We start from the raw sequence: 19,390 nt of genomic DNA, 5'->3' as shown, positions 1-19,390 counted from the left end.
TTTCCCGTCTGGCCAATACTTATTACCCTGCTGAAGGGCATGTTATGTATTGTTAATAATTAGAATAAGTAACTGTATTTTTCAAGGGTTACATTTGGGCCACTGATCTCTCACTGTCACTGTACAGAAATGATGCTGCTTATAGCCTAGAAAGGTTCTGCCATTAGAACTGACATCAATGTGGACAGACAGTAAATAAGTAAGAATTGCCCACTTTCATGCCCACTTTCATGCCCACTTTTATGACGCTATCTAGTAGTGAAAAAAAAAAGAAGCGAGATGCCCTATTCTAGCCCCGCATTCCACAGCTGACTCAGCCGCAGCGTCCACGGCGTGAGACTCTCTCCCGATTAGGCCCATTCATTTGGGCCTGATCTGGAGCAGAATGCCGCGACGGCATGCCAGTGCACTGCATCGGAATTCCATTGCGGCTAGCCGCGCGGTGTGTTCACGTGTATACCTTAATTTGCATCAACAATGAAAGGGCCTATATCTCTCATATCGCTGAACGGATTTGGATAAACAAAAGTACAATATAACATCAGTTGATAGCAGTCAAATACGTAAAAGTTATATGTCTGCCCACCTTTATGCCAGCTTTTATTCCCAGAACCTGTTTGGGTCGGGTATTCCCTAACTTAATTTTATATGTGGCATCAACCTCTATATGTTAACATAGTGAGATTAGTGACTTAAAGTAATTTAACTTTTTAAAAACACCAGTTACTCAGTCAACTCATTAAAAACTGTTCACTTGCCCAGTTTCATGCCCATTCTTATGCTCAGAATCTGTACAGGCCAGTCTGATTTCTACTTAATATGATGCAGGGTGACAAATCCAACATATACGAGCAAAACAGATTGTGGAGCTCTTACCACCCTGGAACGAAGTTGTACCGATGTGACAGCTAGAACAGTAGTAGAGGGCTGCACAGAAGAAATCCCGGACCGTGGCTACAGGATATTGCTTGAAGTTATAGACGAAGAAGTTACTGTCCACTCCAGCATGCCGAATAAAAAATAACTTTCAATTGAAAAAAGTTAAAAACTTTACATGTATGTGGGTCCCATTCATGCTAAGGGAGCGTTCACACTACCGTCGGTGTCCGCTCCTAGTGTCCGCTCAAAATCTGTCACGGACACTAGGAGCGGACAGATGTGTCCGTGACACCTGTCATTGACTTGAATGGGCATCGGGTGCGTTCTTTTGCACTCCGTGCCCGTCCTTCCCTGTCCGCAAGAGAAGATGTCCGACTTCTCAAGCGGACAGAGGAACCCTGCATGCAAAAGTCTCCTGCAGGCTTCCGTCTCCTGCATCTGTTTTATGCAGGAAACAGAAACCTGCAATAAGGACAGTGAACGCAGATGTGAACGAGCCCTTAAATAGAACCTCTGACTACCTTTAGCACTTTGCATCCTTTGATAGATGCTGCTCTTCTGTTTCTGATGCAGTTGGAGAGCTCAGTCTCTCAACCTCTTGTCTGCTATGGCTCATGACACTTGGCACTAGAGAAACAAACTAGAATATCAAGTGCTAGAACTAACAGCACAGATTCTTCAGGAACAGTGGGAACTAGAGAAAATATACCAACTATGCTGGAATTAGTGGAGCAGCGGCTATAAACTGATAGTAAGAACTGGAGTTGGTGGAGATGATTTAAAGGGATCCTATCATTCAGACGACATTTTTTCTAAGTATCCCCTTGGAATAGCCTTAAGAGAGGCTATTCTTCTCCTACCTTTTGTTGTCTTCTCCGTGCCGCCATTTGCCTACAATCCCGGTTCTTGTCGGTATGTAAATTAGCTCTCTTTCAGCACTGGGGGCAGTCCCCAGCGCTCAGACAGCACTGGGGGCGGCCCCAATGCTGCGAAAGAACTCTCTCCAGCGCCGCTTCTATCTTCGTCAGGAACGGCCTCTTCATTCTCTTCTCCCGGCGGTGTCTTCTTACTTCTAGGCCTCGGGCAGAGCAGTCTGCGCATGCCTACAGGCCCCGAGAAAATGGCCACTTACAATACTATGCAAGTGTCCATTTTCTTGTGGTCTATGGACATGCGCAGTCTGCTCTGCCCAAGGCCGGAGGCCTTAGAAGTTATAAGCCACCGCCGGAAGAAGAGGCTGAAGATAACTCTGCTGAAGAAGAGGAGGCGGTGCTGGAGAGAGTTCTCTCGCAGCATTGGGGACGCCCCCAGTGCTGTCTGAGCGGTGGGGCCCGCCCCCAGTGCTGCGAGAGAGCTAATTTACATACCGACAAGAACCGGGATTGTAGGCGAACAGCGACCCGGAGAAGACAACGAAAGGTATTGTTTCCCCTAAAATAAGTCATCCCCTGAAAGTAAGGCATAGCAGAGGTTTTGTTGAGTTGCCTAATATAAGGCACCCCCTGAAAGTAAGACATCCCCCAATAATAATCTTTCTGCTCAAAGATTGTATGAAGAAAACCATTGTAGCCGGCTGAACACTGAGCGCAATGTTCTGTGTGCACAGGTATGCCGGCTGCTGACACCGCTGCAATACGTTGTATACACTGTTCCTGCTGCTGTAGGATGAGCTGGGAGATGCCCACTGTGTATACACTAAGCACCACTCTCCCATCTCTTCGCACAGCAGCAGGAAAAGTGGATACAACATACAGTATCGCAGCAGCCGGCTTTCCTGTGCACACAGAGCACCGCATACAGCATTCAGCCGGCTGCAATGTTTTTCTTCATACAGTCTTTGTGCAGCAAGTACATCTCAGCATAGCGCAGTGGTGGCAGCAGCACACAAAAATAAAAAGGACATCCCCTGAAAATAAGACATAGCATATCTTTAGGACCAAAATTTAACATAAGACACTGTCTTATTTTCGGGGAAACCCGGTAGGAGAAGAATAGCCTTTCTTAAGGCTATTCCGACGTGGTACTTAGAAAAAATGTCATCTGAATGATAGGATCCCTTTAAATAAAAAAAACAAAAAAAAGTTGTAGTTTGATCATAAGTGATGGCACCTGTAAAGAAAAAAAAATGGAGAGCATGACACCAGTAACAGAAATTTGCTTACAATATACATACTTTTAAAGTAATCTACTTTATTATCTTGTTTTTTACTCTAGTAGCCTCAAAAAAATCAGGTCATCTAAAAATGGACCAAGCTCTTCTACTAATTCACAATGAGTTGCCGTATGAGAAGTTTATTGTTTATTGGCGTTCCGATCAGTGTTACCAGGTACTTATTTTTTTCTTTTCATTTTCTTAGGTGTGTACACTTAAATGTATCTCAACTACTGGTAGTTATTAACTAAGTATGTGTTTTAGACCTCTATAATTAGAGCTAGTAGCTTATTGGCTCCACCAAATGGTCTCATACTGGCCTGCTGTGACCCAGTACCTCACATATACTATATTCCCTGCTATTGTGTTTTTAAAACTATGTTTTTTAAACTTTCACTGATGGATTAGGAATAGCCTGAAGAAAGGCTATTCGTCTCCTACCTTTAGAAGTCTTCTCCGGGCCGCCGTTCGGTATATAATCCGGTTTTCGCCGGTATTGTAAGCGGCCATTTTCTTGTGGCCAGCGGGCATGCACAGTTGGCTTTGCTCAAGGCCTAGAAGTTTGAAGCCACCGCCGGAAGAAGACGCATGAAGACCCCGTTCCTGAAGAAGATGGAGGCAGTGCTAGAGAGTTCTCTCTCTAGCAGCATTGGGGACGCCCCAGTGCTGTTTGAGCGCTGGGGTCCGTCCCCAGTGCTGCGAGAACTCATTTGCATACCGACGGAAACCAGATTATATACCGAACGGCGGCCCGGAGAAGACCTCTAAAGGTAGAGACGAATAGCCTTTCTTAAGGCTATTCCTATATGATAGTCACAAAAAAATTGATAGGATCCCTTTAATGCTCTAACCTTTGCACCTACTACATTTCTTTCTTAAAGAGGACCTATTTCCAGGTCTGAAAAGCCCAGTGACTTACATCATCTTATCCTATTAATATTATAAATGTGAAAGTTTGTGAGTTTGGATGTTCGGATGTTTGTTCCTCAATCACGCAAAACCCGCTCAACCGATTTGGCTGAAATTTTCCACAAATATAGTTAATACACCCGATTGCGCAATAGGCTACTTTTCGTCACAATAGCGCACATACGTTTGTGCCAGGACCCTCACAAAACCCGAACTCACACTACCATCTCTGCAATCTCACACACTTTGGACCATAGCAAGCCCCAAAATTCATATTGCCCTCTACAGCCTCGCCCTTAACCCCACACAATCACATATACATATACTTTACCACTTTGCCCCTCACCTTACCGATACGCCAGGTGGCTCTCTTTAACGCTCCGGAGCAGCCATGTTTGCCGACCCCCACCGCTCTGACAATCCGCGACACCGCCCACCCATGTCAATACCCCTAGGAGGTCTAATAAATGCAAAAAAAAAGTTTAAGTAAAAAAAATATAAAAACAAATAAAAAGGATTAAAAATTAAAATCACCCCCCTTTCCCTAGAACGCATATAAAAGTAGTTAAAAACTGTGAAACATATACATGTTAGGTATCCCCGCGTCCAAAATCGCCCGCTCTACAAAGCTATACAAATATTTTTCCTGTTCGGTAAACGCCGTAGCGGGAAAAATGGTCAAAAGTGCCAAACCGCCGTTTTTTCACTGTTTTGATACTGATAAAAATTTGAATAAAAAGTGATCAAAGCAATAACATTTCCCGAAAATGGTAGAACTAAAAAGTACACCCGGTCCCGCAAAAAAATACGCCCTATGCATCCCCGTACACTTACTTATAAAAAAGTTACGGCTGTCGGAATATGGCGACTTTTCCCCCCCAAATTTTTTAACACAGTTTTGGATTTTTTTTACGGGGTCAAAATGTAAATAAAACCATATAAATTTGGTCTCCCTGGAATCGTATCGAAACACAGAATACTACAGGGGACAGGTCATTTTGGTTGCACAGTGAACGCCGTAAAACCAAAGCCCGTAAGAAAGTCGCAGAAATGCATTTTTTCTTCAAATCCACACCATTCGGAATTTTTTCCCTGCTTCCCAGTACATTATATAGAATAAATAATGGCGGCATCATGAAGAAAAATTTGTCCCGAAAAAATTAAGACCTCATATGGCTCTGGGAGCGGAGAAATAAAAAAGTTATGGGGTTTAGAGGGAGGGGAGTCAAAAACGAAAATCAAAACATGCCATCGGCGGGAAAGGGTTAACTTCAAATACCTCTGTCCCAAAGTCACTATGTACAGTTTATACCAACACCGTATAGCAGCTCAAATACAAAGTAACTTCAACACAAAAGTCTCATGTATTCTCAGAATTACAGAAAAAACAAGATACAAAGTTATATTTCATATCCCATACCTTATACACACTACGAAAACCTTACCCACGCCTGTATATACCCACTTCTACAATCACCGCAGACGAAGTCGCGGGTACCAGCTATACTCAATATAACCTGGAAAATTTGCTATCCACTCCACTTTTTCAAGTACGCAAACATTTAACAAATCTGTATCCACCCAATTCTCGAATCACCGCTGACGAAGTCGTGGGTAACAGCTAGTAGGTCATATGTCCCAACTTTGAAAGGACGGTAAGAGGGACAGAATGAAAATTTATTCCCATGCACTTCCAACTTGACTCCAACCCTTCCCATCATTTTTTTTTTCTTTGTACCCCCACACAGCATAATGCCCCTACAGCCACCCTGATATGTTTTGCTCTCAAAGAATAAATTCCTCTCCAGTTGTGTCCACAGTATAATGCCCCCCTCCAGCTACTGCCACAGTATAATGACCTCTTCAGTTGCCTCCACAGTGTAATGTGTCCTTCCAATTGCCACCCGCAGTTTAATGTCCCCTTCTAGCTGCCTCCACAGAATAAATTCTTCCTGTGGTTGTCCTTTCTTGGTTCTCCACAGTGTCAAATAAAAATCACTAATACTCACCTCCCCTATTCTTCTGTCTCTGGTACAAGCCTTCATACAGCTGCAGGTGCAATATAATTGACGTCACCACGTTGCGCCTACTTCTGGAGAAGAAACAGAGTTCGAATGGTGAAGCTGGGAGTGGACGACTCCATTCTTCACCATTGTCTGCAACTCATGTGCGTCCGCAGGATGCAGGTGAGTTGGACCCGGGACATACCTCCCGCATATTGGAACAGCATCTAGAATCTGGGATTGTCCTGCTCAATCCAGGACAGTTGGAAGGTATGGGTGCTGACACCCTGAGCATTTTGGTATTCTGATTATCCAAATTGGTTCAGTCATTCCAAAGATAAAAGGCCTCCTAGCTCTGATGGAAATTAGAATATACTAACCAAGAGGTTGGTAATACTGCATTACATACAGCACACAGAGACCCCACCCCCCAGAGAAAGCACAAAGTAATGACCTACTTGACTAGTCTTCCCTAGTTTTCATCTACTCTAAAAGGGTTTATATCTTCAGACTGACTTAATGGATTTGAATAATCAAAATAACAAAATGCTTAGGTGCTCACTGGGGGACACATAACTAGATAGCATGCAGGAGCCACTGACCATAAACTATACTAACTAGTGATCCAGCAGAATTATTCCCATGATCTGCCAAGCAGTTTCTGGGTACCACTAGGAGTGGAGCGGCTTAAGGGGGTTGTCCAGGGAATGTTTTTGATGGACCCTAGGTTCCGGCAACGTCATGCCCCCAGGGTCATGTGATCAGAGGCAATGTTCGGCTCCCCAGTCTCTCCTACCCCCCTCCTTCCCTGACCTCACAGTTAATTAATTAGCTGTGCTGTGGGGCCAGGCTGATTATAGTAAAGTCAGTCCCCATAGCACAGGTAATTAATTACCTGTGAGATCGTTGGAGAAGTGGGCAGAGCAACAAGGGGAGCGGATTGACTCGGGAACTGAACACAGCTTATGATTGCATGACCTGGGGGTTGTGGCATCAGCGGAACCCCCGTTTCCATCAAAAGCACTCCAACTCATGTAAGTGACCGTTGTTCTGATCATCTGACCATAGCATACCGTAATATGTGATTTTTCGCTCGCTTATTTCCTTGAACATGTACTAATAAATCATAGAAAAATGTGTGCTGTGGTTTCCTATTTCACTGTGACTCGGGTTGGAGAACCCTTCCACTGACCACCCTTCCACTGACCACCCTTCAAGGGTTGTGCAGCACTTCTGTTGATTCACCATCAGGTGATGTATGTCATTGGGCTTTTCAGACCTGGTGACAGACCCTCATGTAAGTTATCCATAGAATAGGCGATAACTTACAGATCATTGGAGTTGCGACTGCTCTGACCCTCACCGATCAGGAGAGTGTTGGAGATAGCAAAGCATTGGGAATCTATATTTATAAGATATTGGAAGCATTCAGTATAATAATAGTGGCAATTTCTTTTTCTATCCTGGCAGTGCCTGTATCAAACTCTAGTTGTGTCAGATCTACGACTGGAGCGCCGTAGTGATATAGCTGTAGTAGATACTCGGCACCCAGTCACTCTGCAGATTAATGCCACCTCAGGGAATACAGAGCTCTGCCGGTAAGTTCTTAATACCAATATTTCCTGATTTCTGCATGTTTTATATGCATTTCCTTTTACAATTAAAGGGGCTCTATCAGCAGAATTATGCTGTATGAGCCCCACATATACGTGAATAGCCTTTAAAAAGGCTGTTCAGGCATCGCTAATCTTATTTTAACCCCCCCCCTGTTTTAAAATAAAACCATAAAAACATATATGTAAATTATACTTATCGTGCACGCTGGGCGGTTGTGCACTGTCCAATGTCATCTTCTGGCACGCCTTCCTCTTTTTTCTTCTTCTTTCGGCGACGCCCTCCGGTCCTGGCTCTTCCCTGGCTTCATCGCCCGCTTCTTCCGGCGGGATTGGTTCAAATCCCTCGCATGCGCACTATCGCTTGCCTCAAGGACGCGAGCGTACTGCCATCAAGAAAAATGGCGCCGGAGTGTGCGCAGTAGCGCTTAGGAGAGAGCGATACTGCGCACATGCCAGATTTGAACCAATCCCGCTAGAAGAAAAGGACAATGAAGCTGGGGAAGAGCCAGGACCGGAGGGTGTCGCCGAAAGAAGAGGAAGGCGTGCGAGAAGATGACATCTGACAGTGCAGACCGTCCTCCGTGCATGATAAGTATAATTTGCATACATGTTTTTATGGTTTTATTTTAAAAGGGCGAGGGGTTTAAATAACATTAGCGGTGCCTGAATAGCCTTTTTAAAGGCTATTCACGCATATGTGGGGCTCATACATAGCATAATTTTGCTGATAGAGCCCCTTTAATGGAATAAAAATGTTTTTAATGTATTAATTTTAGCACTGAAATGATAAATCATCTGTAGTTTTTGCCTGTCTTTGGGGATTCACAGATCAGATTCATATATTACATGGAGATGTTGATTTTTTTGTATCTGGTAGGCCATATCATTGGGGGTTGTAAATACAGTTTCCCACAATTGGCTAGAAAGAAGGGGCCATCGTAGTATGCAGAACACTTGTTCCACTTCTGAGATTGCCATATTTCTGATACAGACCAATGGCATTTTCATTAGTATAATTTGAATAATTTCCCCTTTTACTTGGGACAGCAGCCCCAAAGCAATGGTTCATACTTAAAGAGGCCCTTTCATCAGTTGGGGCACATGCGGTTTTATATACCGCTAGAAAGCCGACAGTGCGCTAATTTCAGAGCACTGTCGGCTTTCCCGATCTGTGCCCCGGGTGAAAAGCTATCGGTACTGGTACCGTAACTCTTCACCGTCAGAAGGGCGTTCCTGACAGTCAGTCAGGAACGCCCTTCTTCATAGCAGCACCTATAGCGCTGTACTGTGAGAGCGGGGAGGAAAGCCTACCTCGCCTCCTGACAGTGCTCATCCGTAGACAAGTACTGGGGGAGGTGTTCCTCCTCGCTCTCACAGTACAGCGCTATAGACGCAGCTGTGAGCAAGGGTGTCCCTCAGTGACTGTCAGAAGCACTCTTCTGACGGTGAAGAGGTACGGTACTGGCACTGATAGCTCTTCACCTGCGGCACAGATCGTGAAAGCTGACAGTGCGCTGAATTCAGCGCACTGTCGACTTTCTAGCGATATATAAAACAGCATGTGCCCCAACTGATGAAAGGTCCGCTTTAACCTCCCTAATATGGTTCCTGCTATTTGCGACTCAGAACAAAATGGCTTTCTGTTTGTTCCCCGCTATTCTCACATGCTTATATCTGATGTAGTTAATTTTGTGTTGTGATATTATATTTTTTAAAGTTTAGTTCAGAAGAAAAGTTTTCTCTAGGCTCAGAAGTGCTAGAATTCTCAGATGTTATTTTGTTTCATTTTTTTTCTACAGCATTCATTACAGGTTTAGAGAATTTGGAAACTATTCCTTATGGTTAAAGGCAAACCATTCCAGTACCAGAGATATAACTTGTGAAATAATTATTAATCAGAACCCCGGTTACACCAACCTTCGTGAGTTCTTATTAAGTTACTTTTGCAACACTTACACAAAACTCTTGCAATTTATTATTTCTAATAAGAATCGCCTGTATTTTTATTTTCTCTGCAGCCATCATCATTGCCTTTTTTATATATGTGGCCATTTTTATAGTACTGTTTCTCGGATCGTTTTTGTTACGGTAAGCAAAGTCATATTTGACATATTATGCCAAATGCTTTTTTTTTTTAAAAAAAAAAGCTCTCAAAATCTTCTTATGTACATATCTTGTCCTGTTAAAAGGATTCTCTATCTAAGCAGGACCATTTTAACACATTGGTGGGCCCAGTGCAAGAGTTTCTTAAGTGGGCCCCCCCCCCATGACCCCCACAAATTATGATGCCCCTTTGTGGCCCTCATAAAGTATAATGCCTCCTTTTGTGGCTCCATAAAATACAAGGACCTGCAATGGCCCACCACACAGTCCTATGTCCCTGCAGTGGCCATACAATATAACAGCCCATCATACATTAACCTGTACCCCCTCCAGTTGCCCCACAGTTTCATGTCCCTCTTCTCTGGGTGCCCCCACAGTGCAATTAAAAAAAAAAAAAAAAGTACCTTCTTACCCTTTTCTGTGAACAGTGGAGAGTGAACGACCCAGTCTGGTACCGTTAGACATGTTTAAAGGAGTGGAACGGAAACCGTGTAGTGTAAATTGGGCATGAGGTTTCTGATATAAGGTCTCAATGTGGTTGAGCGTGTGGAAACTCAGACCTTTCTGGGCCAGTGCTACTATGAGAAACCTCTAATCCATCCTGTTGAAGGCCTTCTCTGCTTCTAAGAATAGTATCGTCAGGGTAACACCCTGGGTGTCTGCATGGTGAGTCATGGAGAAGGCCTCCAACATATTGTCCCTCACCTCTCTCGTGGGTATGAAATTGACCTAGTCTGGGTGAATCAAGGATCCCAGGAGTTGGGCAAGCCCATTTTCAGTGAATTTGGTGTGGATATTTAGAAGTGAAGTGGGACAACAGCTCAATCATAATTAAGGGTCTTTTTCTTCCTTGGGAATAACTGTGAGAAGTGAATGAAAGAAAGAAGGGAGTGTCGTTGGCGACGGAGTTGAATGCAGCTAGAACGAGGGTGTGCGATCCTCAATCGGGGTCTTAAAGGGGTATTCCCACGTCGCATACTTACCCGTCTTCGTTCCTCTAAAATCTTCTGTCTTCCGGCTTTGTCTCGTCATTGGTGGGCGGGGTCACATATGCAAAGCCAAGCGGCGAGATGCCGCCGGCCCTGCGTGCGCGCTCATACACCAGTCTACCCTTCACAATGCGAATACAGACCCGACACCCTGCGGGTCTGTATTAGCATTGTGAAGGCTAGACTGGTGTATGAGCTTGCACGCAGGGCCGGCGGCATCTCGCCGCTTGGCTTTGCATATGTGACCCCGGAGCAGAGCAGCATCGCTTCTGCTGCTGCTGTCTTCATGCAGGGCAGAAGCATAGCGATGTGCCTGTGCCGGCGTCTAACAGTCCCCAGCATCCGCCTATTACAGCGGATGCCGGGGAGTTAGATGCCAGCACAGGTGAACCCAGCAACATCGCTATGCTTCTGCCCTGCATGAAGCCAGCAGCGGCAGAAGCGATGCTGTTACTCCGCTCCTCCGCCCCCCCGCCCCGGAATAGCAGCATCGCTTCTGCCGCTGCTGTCTTCATGCAGGGCAGAAGTAAAGTGATGTTGCTGGCTTCACCTGTCCCCCAAAGGGTAAACTACCCCCCCCCCCTCCAGGCTGGCTCCCGTGTACTTAGCCCCTCCTCCCTCCCCCCTGAGAGCAGCAGACACATCACTTGACTCAGGAGCAGCTAGGTCAGGGCTGTGGCCACAAAAAAATGAATAAAGTGAGATAGTGGCCAAACAAAGGAGTTTTGCTGAAGCAATGTATTTAGGAAAAGTCTTACATTCACATTTACAAGCATTATAGATAGGATCCTTGTGACGGGACAACCCCTTTAAAGAATACGTCCGAGAAGCCATCTGTCCAGGAGCTCTTCCCAGAAGGAAGATCTCTAATGGCAGTCTGTAGTTCTTCTACAGAAAACAGTGCTTTCAGGGAGGCAATGTCTGCGTCAGAGAGCTTAGGTGGGCCCATGGGGAGCTAACTCTTGAGTTAAGGAGGTCTGTGGGGTTGGGCTGGGGATTATGAGATGTGAGGTTGTAGAGGTACGTGTAATAGGAGTGGAATGCGGAGGCGATTTCCTCTGTCAAATGGACTACATGACCCTTTGAGGTTTTGCTGTAGGGTATGTATGTTTTGGTGTCATGCAGGGCACACACTAGGAAATTCACGCGTTTGTTGTCTCATTCATTAAAAGAATGGGCACATAAATGACGCAGACGGGCTTTTTTGACATTAAGGAGAGATTGTAGTTTGTAGCCGATATAAATGAGTTCTCTAGGGGTGTAAATTTTCAGAGCTTGTTTATGTTGCGCATCCAGAGTGTCGAGGGTGGCTAGAAGTTCATTTATTTTCCTACCAGCATCTCTCTTGTCTCGCTTTATGGTTAAAATGCGCTTTTGGGTAGTGCTAATTAAAGGGTCTGTTTCCACAGAGTTTTCTGGCAGCAGATTTTGAGACGGAATCTGCCTCAAAATCCACTGCCAAAAACATCTCCCATTGACTTCAATGGGAGCCACTCACTTTTGTTTTCCGCTAGCTAGTAGCGGAAAAAAGAAGCGAGATGACCCTTCTTGCTGTGGATTCCACGGCTGAATCACCGTGGTACGAGACACGATCCAGTGTAGGCCCATTCATTCGGGCCTAAACAGGAGTGGGATGCCGCGACGGCGTCTGCATTCAGTCGTGGTGAGCCCCACGGAATGTTCACTCAGCTGAAAAATTTTCCACGACCATTTCCTCCGTGTGAACATACCCTAAGGCTTCGCAGCATGTGGCAGGGGGATATGGTATCTCTAGAATGGTCATGCATGTATGTGTCTGCTTTAAAAAGATAGCATCTCGTAGTAGAAATTCGTTGAGTTGCCTGTGGATGGAGATGGTAAAGTGAGTTTAAGAAAGGCTATGATCAGATAGGTATAGGTTACCGACAGCTGTGTAGGTAGTCTGCAATAGTATTGGATGTTGGACTAGAATGTAGTAGAGTGTACTGTATGAGCAATGTATGTTGGAGAAAAATGTGTAATCTCTCGTGTCAGGGTGGAAAGTCTCCAAGCATTACATAGCTGGTATTTATGGGGCCTTATGAACCCAATAGAGGTGCGACCTGAAGAGGTGTTGAGGAAGAGGGTTCAGAGTCAAATTAAATTCTCTGCAAACTACTAGAAGGCCCTGAGCAAAGTGTGTCACTGTCTCTATGGTCGTGAGTAAGAAGAGGACCTGGTGCGTGTTTGGGATATAAATATTAGTTATAGTATGAACACGAGCATAGAGCTCACATTTCAGCATCATCATCATGGTGGGATGCCAGGACTCTACATGGCAGGTTTTTGTGGAAGAAGATGCTTGTACCTTTAGTTTTAGAATGTGTTTTACTACTGTGGTACCTATTGGGGAAATAGCAATAGTGATACGGTCAGTTTGGAAGTGGGTCTCCTGTAGGCAGAATATATGAGCCCGGGATTTGTGAAATGAATATAAAGTTTGTGACCTCTTTTTGGAGTATTGAATCCCCTAACTCTAAGGGACGATCTTTGAATTTCTGCCCAGATCTAAGTGGGGGGGTAACAGGCATGTAGGAGAGATGGCGGAGTGGGGGTGCGGGCAATGCAGCACACAATGGCAATGCAGCACACAGTGCCATACAGATATAATGAAAACCATCAGTAGTAAAAAAACAAAGGCAAAAAGACATTTTTGACGGTTAGGGCATTCTAAAGGAGGCTAGCTAATAGCTAAGTGAAAAACTCAGTAGGGAGCCCCTTAGCTTCAGAAGGTACCCTATGGGGGGGTGTGAGGGAGTTCCCAGGGGGGCAAGTGGGCATGCGCAGTCGGCTCTGCCCAGGCCCGATGCCTGGCAGAGTGAATTCAGAGCCGGAAGACGCCGCGGGGAAGCTACATGGAGAAGACTTCTAAAGGTAGGAGAAGAACCAGCGTTGATTGGCCGACTGTATAGTATTCGGCCAATCAATGCTGGTTCTGTACTCGATCGAGTACGAGTATTTCGAATACCGTAGTATTCGATCGAATACCTACTCGATCGAATACTACTCACTCATCTCTAATAAAGCCATTAATAGGTTAGTTCTAACTAGGATAGGAGAAGCTTTGATATACTGCCAGAGCATGGGGGATGAACAGTTGACTATGATAGAAACAGATAACACAGAATACTTTCCAACAGGAAAGCACTTATCTGTGCGGATAACACCGGTTCATATAGTTGATGCTTCAGCAACTCTGATTCCCAGATTTGGAGCTGTATTGTCTACGTTGAGGTCTCTGGGAACGCAGGGTCTTAGAATGATCCCAGAGACTGTTTAGAAAGTTGGAAGTCCAGAAGTTCCTACTGAGTCTCAGAGAACGGCTTCCCAGTGTGGTAGAAACAGCGGCAGGATCTCAAGTTCTTGGTGGAATGATGAAGGGTCATTGAGGGAGAAAAGAATGATGGTAGACTCGCCTTTCTTGATGTGGAGTGCAAAGGGGAATCCCCACATGTATTGATTCTTGCGGTCTTGCAGAGAAATGAATAGGTGCTTCGACACAGCTCTCAAAATTGCTCGCGCAAAATTACGCTCGTTATACTTCCGTAATGACCCATTGAAATGAATGGGATCTGTTTTGAGTGCTCACATTCTGACACGTGTATACATGCCAGAATGTGCGCCCTTAAACTCTGTGTGAACTGGCCCTTAGAGTACGTCTGGATAGGTCAGGAAAAAGTATCAGTTTAACACTGTCAGAGTAGATATTTGAGCGTTTTTTTGCATTATGTCCTCTTTGAGAGCACAGACATTGATTCTGTATATAATGTCTTGCAGATGAGAGGGATCAGGATTTTTGGACCTTAGTGGTCTATGAGCTCGGTCAATTTCAATAGGTGAAGTTGCAGGTCTCTCAAAGAGCTTAAGTTAAAGATGCCTTTAAGGGTTGGGAGAAGGTCTGAAGTTTCCGTAGTCTTTTGTTTGTCCCCCAGTTAGTTTTCTAGGTCGTCAAGCTTGGTTGCCAGATAGTGTTGCCGATTGATGAGATTTGGCGAAGGTCCTGAATGTGTGCAGAGACTGAGGCTTAAAAGGACTCCAATTCAACCCTGTCATAGAGGGAGGCCATCCCCTTGTTTACTTTCTGGAGGCCAAATTCAGCAGTAGGCAGGGGCTCAGCAGAGTCGGGGAGAAAAGATGGCAGCAAAGGCAGCATGTTAGGGCCCCTTCACACGGAGTTTACGCTCCGTGTATTCTGTACATTTTACACGTGTAAAAATACAATATACTAATACAAAATGTTTGTATAATACGCATTTTTTTTAATGCAAGCAGACGCGTGCGCAAAAAGACGCGCATTATACGAAAAAGCTATTGTACTCAATGGCCAACTACATTTTACACGTGTATTTTTACACGTGTAAAATGTTCAGAATGCATGGAGCGTAAACTCCGTGTGAAGAGTGGGTTTGAAGATTATGATTGCAGGGGATATTATGAATCCTGGTAGCGAGTTTGAGAGTAGGGAATGCACAGAAGTATTCTTGGAGGCAGTTGTGTGAAGATTGAATCAGAGCAGAGCGAAGGAGGGAGGTCAAGTGCTGATTGGAGAGTCTGGGAAGGGGGTAGCAGGAGATCAAGTCAGATGTATGGAGGAGAAAGGTTGTAGACAGCTTTGCATATCATAACTAATATCTTGAATTGAATTTGTGGGGCAATGAGTAGCTAGTTAAGGTATTGACCGAGGGGAGGTGATGGGTGTATTAACCGGGCAACAGAATTAAGGATGGATTGGAAGGGAGTACAATTGTTAGTGGGAGATAAGGGCATGGACTAGAATTTTTATAGACTCCGGGGTGAGGAAGCAGCGAGAGTTGTTTTTGAGGAGTAGGTGGCAAGAAGTAGTAAGAGTTAGTATGTTTTTTGTTTTTTCTTTTAAATTTCAGGATTAGTAAGCAAGAGGACAAGAAAGAGGCTATAGCTGTAGACACGCTGGGACTCTGGATATCTGAGTAGTAATATCTGAGTTAGGGCTCGTTTACATCTGTGCCCGTACTCCGTTCTGCAGGTTTCCGTTTCCTGCACAAATTAGGGGCAGGAGACGGAAACCTGCTGGAATGTTTCAAGCCCATTCATTCGAATGGGCTTGAAAAGTGTCCGGATGTGTGTGCTGGGGAACGTTTTATGCGCTTGGTGGCAAAACCGTTTTTTGTTTTGTTTTTTTTTAAACCGGACACAGAGTTGGACATGCAGTACTCTGTGTCCGGTTTAAAAAAAAAACGGTTTAGTCACGGAGCGCATAAAATGCTCACCGACGCTCACGGCCGGACTCGGCATGACAGGTTTCCGGAAACCTGAAAACGGAGATCGAATCCTGGTGTGAACCCAGCGTTAGAGAGATATATTTCAGTGTTGTCAACATAGCAGGAATATTGAAAGGCTTAGGAATTTATGAGCTGTTCTAGGCCCAATGTGAAGAGGAGAAGAACAGATTATTGCATTATATTTGTATTGTACAACATATTACATAATTCATAATGGTAATGCCAGATCTGTATGTGCCCTCGGATTCTTCCTTTTAATGTTTATGAAAGGAATTTGAAGCATGCAGTTATTGTACAGTAACAGAATGTCTAGTAGTTCTATATTAGCATTAATAATTATGTATTTAGATATGTTACTGCATTATGTAAAAAAAATGCAACAAAACAGGAACCTGTTTCAGAAAAATCAATAGATCAGCATTTATTCTTCCTTTTTTATGCAGCTGGACCAACTATTATTTGTTAAATGTGACTTATGGTTTCCTGTCACATTGTCTATGTAGTGTATAGTTTTTTACATAAATATTAATTTCTTTGAACTTGAGAGTTGTACAGCTTAGGGGGCGTTCACACTACCGTTGGTGACCATTAGCAGTGTCCGTAAGTATTATCTGTTACAAGATTTTAGCAACAGACACTATTTGAAATGTCAGAAAACCGTTAAAATTTCCATTGATTTCAATGGCATTTTAACTTGTGTTCGTTAGTGTCAGTTTGTGTCCGTTTACACCCAGTCCGTCAGGAATCCATTTTTTTTGTCCAATGTACAAAATAATCTTAAATGCAGGACTTTTGTGTGTGTAAGGGGGCGTTCACACTACTGTCAGTGTCCGACAGCTAGTGTCCGCTGCTACTGTCCATTCAAAATCTTGTGCGGACACTAGCTGTGTCCTGACATGTAGGTTTTTGCTGTCCGCTTGAAAAGTCGGACATCTTTGGGAACGGACAGTTAAGGACACCCACGGACAGTAAAAGAGCGCACCCGATGTCCATTTAAATGAATGCAAAATGTCACGGACACAGCTAGTGTCCGCTGCTAATGTCCGCATAAGATTTTGAACCGACATTAGCAGCGGACACTAGCTGTCGGACACCGACGGTAGTGTGAATGCCCCCTTAGAAAAAATGGATGGCAAGTGTCTGTTATTTTTTTTTTTTTATTTTTTTTTGTTAACACTGAAGTCTATGGGCAACAGACTTGTAACGGACAGTGACTGATAGCCATCAGTTACTGTCCGTTATTTTGTGTACGTTTTTTTCTGCGCATGCTCAGAAAGCGGAAAAAAACAAAAACAAAACGGACACTAACTGATGCTAGTGTTTCTGTGGTTTTTTTGTTTGTGTGTTTTTTTTTGTTTTTTTTTATTAAATGGATCAGTTACAAAAAATGGACCATTAACATCAGTTAGTTTTTGTTTGATAGGTTTAATTTTTTTTTTTTTTTTTAGATAATGGAATTCAACAGTAGTGTGCACCCTGCCTTACATATTTTTGGGCCCTATTCTGTTATGTGTTGAGCTGGTGGGCTTCTCTTGGTGTGACAAAATTGCTGCACTGGCTGCTCAGAGCCAATTGGATGGCTACAACCTGCTGCTTCCCCTTTCATTGCAACAATAAGCGGATCCTCTTCCTCATTGTCTACAGTTTACAGCTTGAAACAGGTGGCCAGGTCCTATTGTGCAGGGATAAACAGTAAAGGGGCCATAATGTTACACATGCTTCAGGATCAATGTAATGCTTCAATAACTTTATGTAGTGCACAAGTTAAATAACAATGTAGAGCATATATGCTACCATGCAGCAGTAAACAATATTTTATCATTATTGATATTGACCCCAGTGATGCCACAGGATACACAAAAGTGTTATAATAAGGTACTGAAAAAAATAAAACTTAAATAACAGTACAGTACTAATACATTTTGTATTTTGGTTTTCCTCAATTCTTTGTATACTTTAAACACCATCACACTAGAAAAACCCACAAGGATGGCAGTTTTATTAAATACTGGGCGAGCTAGTCTTATCATATTGGGGTAGAATGCGGTCTTAAGTTTTAGAGTGTGAAAAAATGTCACCAGCTCCGGCCTCAAATTTAAATGATCAACTATTAACCATTATCAATACTATATAATTAATTAGACGCATAGTTTGTGGCATATTTGTTGGGCATTGCAACTGACCAAGATGCATGGACTCTCGGAGAATGCATCTAATTCTTAGCACATCCTAAACTGCTACAGAAGACCTCACATACTGCGTACAGACATTGTTCTTGATGAAACCCACCTAGTATGCCTACTTTGGTGGTGAATAAACCACCTACTGACTGTCAGAGGTGTACTGTAACCTCCTTTGTAGATAAAACCTTTGTATAAACAGTTAATGCAATTTTTCTATATTTTCAGTCTGGACACTGTACAGAATTGGCTATGCAAGCAGATTAATCCTGTTGAAACAGATCGGCTCATTAATTCTGTGAGTTTATAACCTTTCTTATGTACACATGTTTGAATCCCTGTGTTGTTACCATGATGAATCCTACATGGCTTACATATTTCACAAGTGTGTATGTATTATCTTACTTTAATTTCATGGATTAACCGCAGCGTTTTTCTCTTTGTGTGTTGTGATTTCTAGGAGCTTGGCTCCCCGTCTAGGGCTGATCTCAGTAGCCAGGATGCACATTATGCTTCTTGGAATACTGCTTCACAAAGACTCCGCTCACTTGACACATTTAGAGGGTAAATATTTCCTTTGCTTGTTTTTAACTTTCAGAAACCTGGCCCAGACACACAATGAAATATTTAGCGAATGTTTTCTCCTACCTTCATGTCCATAAGTTTGTTCCTAGTATTCAGTATTGTGGTGAGTAAGGGTTGGTTTAGGCTCAGTTAAAATACCATTAGATTTGACTGGAGGAATGCAGCTGTTCAAACCAAGGGCACCGTGATAAAACTCAAACAGTCCTATACTGCACAAGTGTGAACCTAGACTTGGCTGTGCAGTATTTTTCTTATCTTCGTTGTATTTAAAAAGCACCCTAGGGAAATTGATGGCAAAACTGATCTCATAGTTTCCTATTTGGTCAGGTTTGCGTCCATAGGCATTTGTATAGTCCTTCAAACTGATATGGCGGTCGCCCTCAGCAGGCAATAGACTAATCTTGTAGTTTCACGTCTTTAAAGGAATTCTGTCTTCAGCCTGGTTCACTCATGCGTTCAGGCCATTCTGTTCCCCCTTCTGCATGAAATATATGTAGAGAAAAGTCCTGCAAGCGGCATTTTTCCTCTCCACATTTTTAGGGGGCATTCACACAGAGGGACAGCATTAACACGATAACTCGTGGCAGAATCAGCGCTGAAAAAAGACTCCTATTGACTTCAATGGGTTCCGTTTTCCACGTGGAACCCATTGAAATCAATGGGAGTCTTTTTGTCCTGTTGATTTCAATGGTTTC

General features: G+C 43.7%; 1 protein-coding gene across 2 annotated transcripts in view; it reads left to right on the top strand.

The window, feature by feature from the left end:
* HGSNAT (heparan-alpha-glucosaminide N-acetyltransferase) overlaps positions 1 to 19,390 on the top strand; it is a 37,604-nt gene that overhangs the window by 588 nt on the left and 17,626 nt on the right. The window contains exons 2-7 of one of the 2 annotated variants that reach the window (XM_075283730.1): positions 3,097 to 3,206; positions 7,414 to 7,541; positions 9,359 to 9,480; positions 9,578 to 9,647; positions 18,339 to 18,408; positions 18,571 to 18,674. In XM_075283730.1, coding sequence (XP_075139831.1) covers positions 3,097 to 3,206; positions 7,414 to 7,541; positions 9,359 to 9,480; positions 9,578 to 9,647; positions 18,339 to 18,408; positions 18,571 to 18,674 — 604 coding nt within the window. Of the gene's footprint in view, positions 1 to 3,093; positions 3,207 to 7,413; positions 7,542 to 9,358; positions 9,481 to 9,577; positions 9,648 to 18,338; positions 18,409 to 18,570; positions 18,675 to 19,390 lie in introns of both variants that reach the window. The other variant, XM_075283729.1, reaches the window with a different exon arrangement.

This window comes from Leptodactylus fuscus, chromosome 1 (assembly GCF_031893055.1).
Source record: "Leptodactylus fuscus isolate aLepFus1 chromosome 1, aLepFus1.hap2, whole genome shotgun sequence".
NCBI lineage: Eukaryota > Metazoa > Chordata > Amphibia > Anura > Leptodactylidae > Leptodactylus > Leptodactylus fuscus.
Note: the sequence above shows the minus strand (reverse complement) of the source record. Positions and strands in the feature narration are given on the sequence as shown.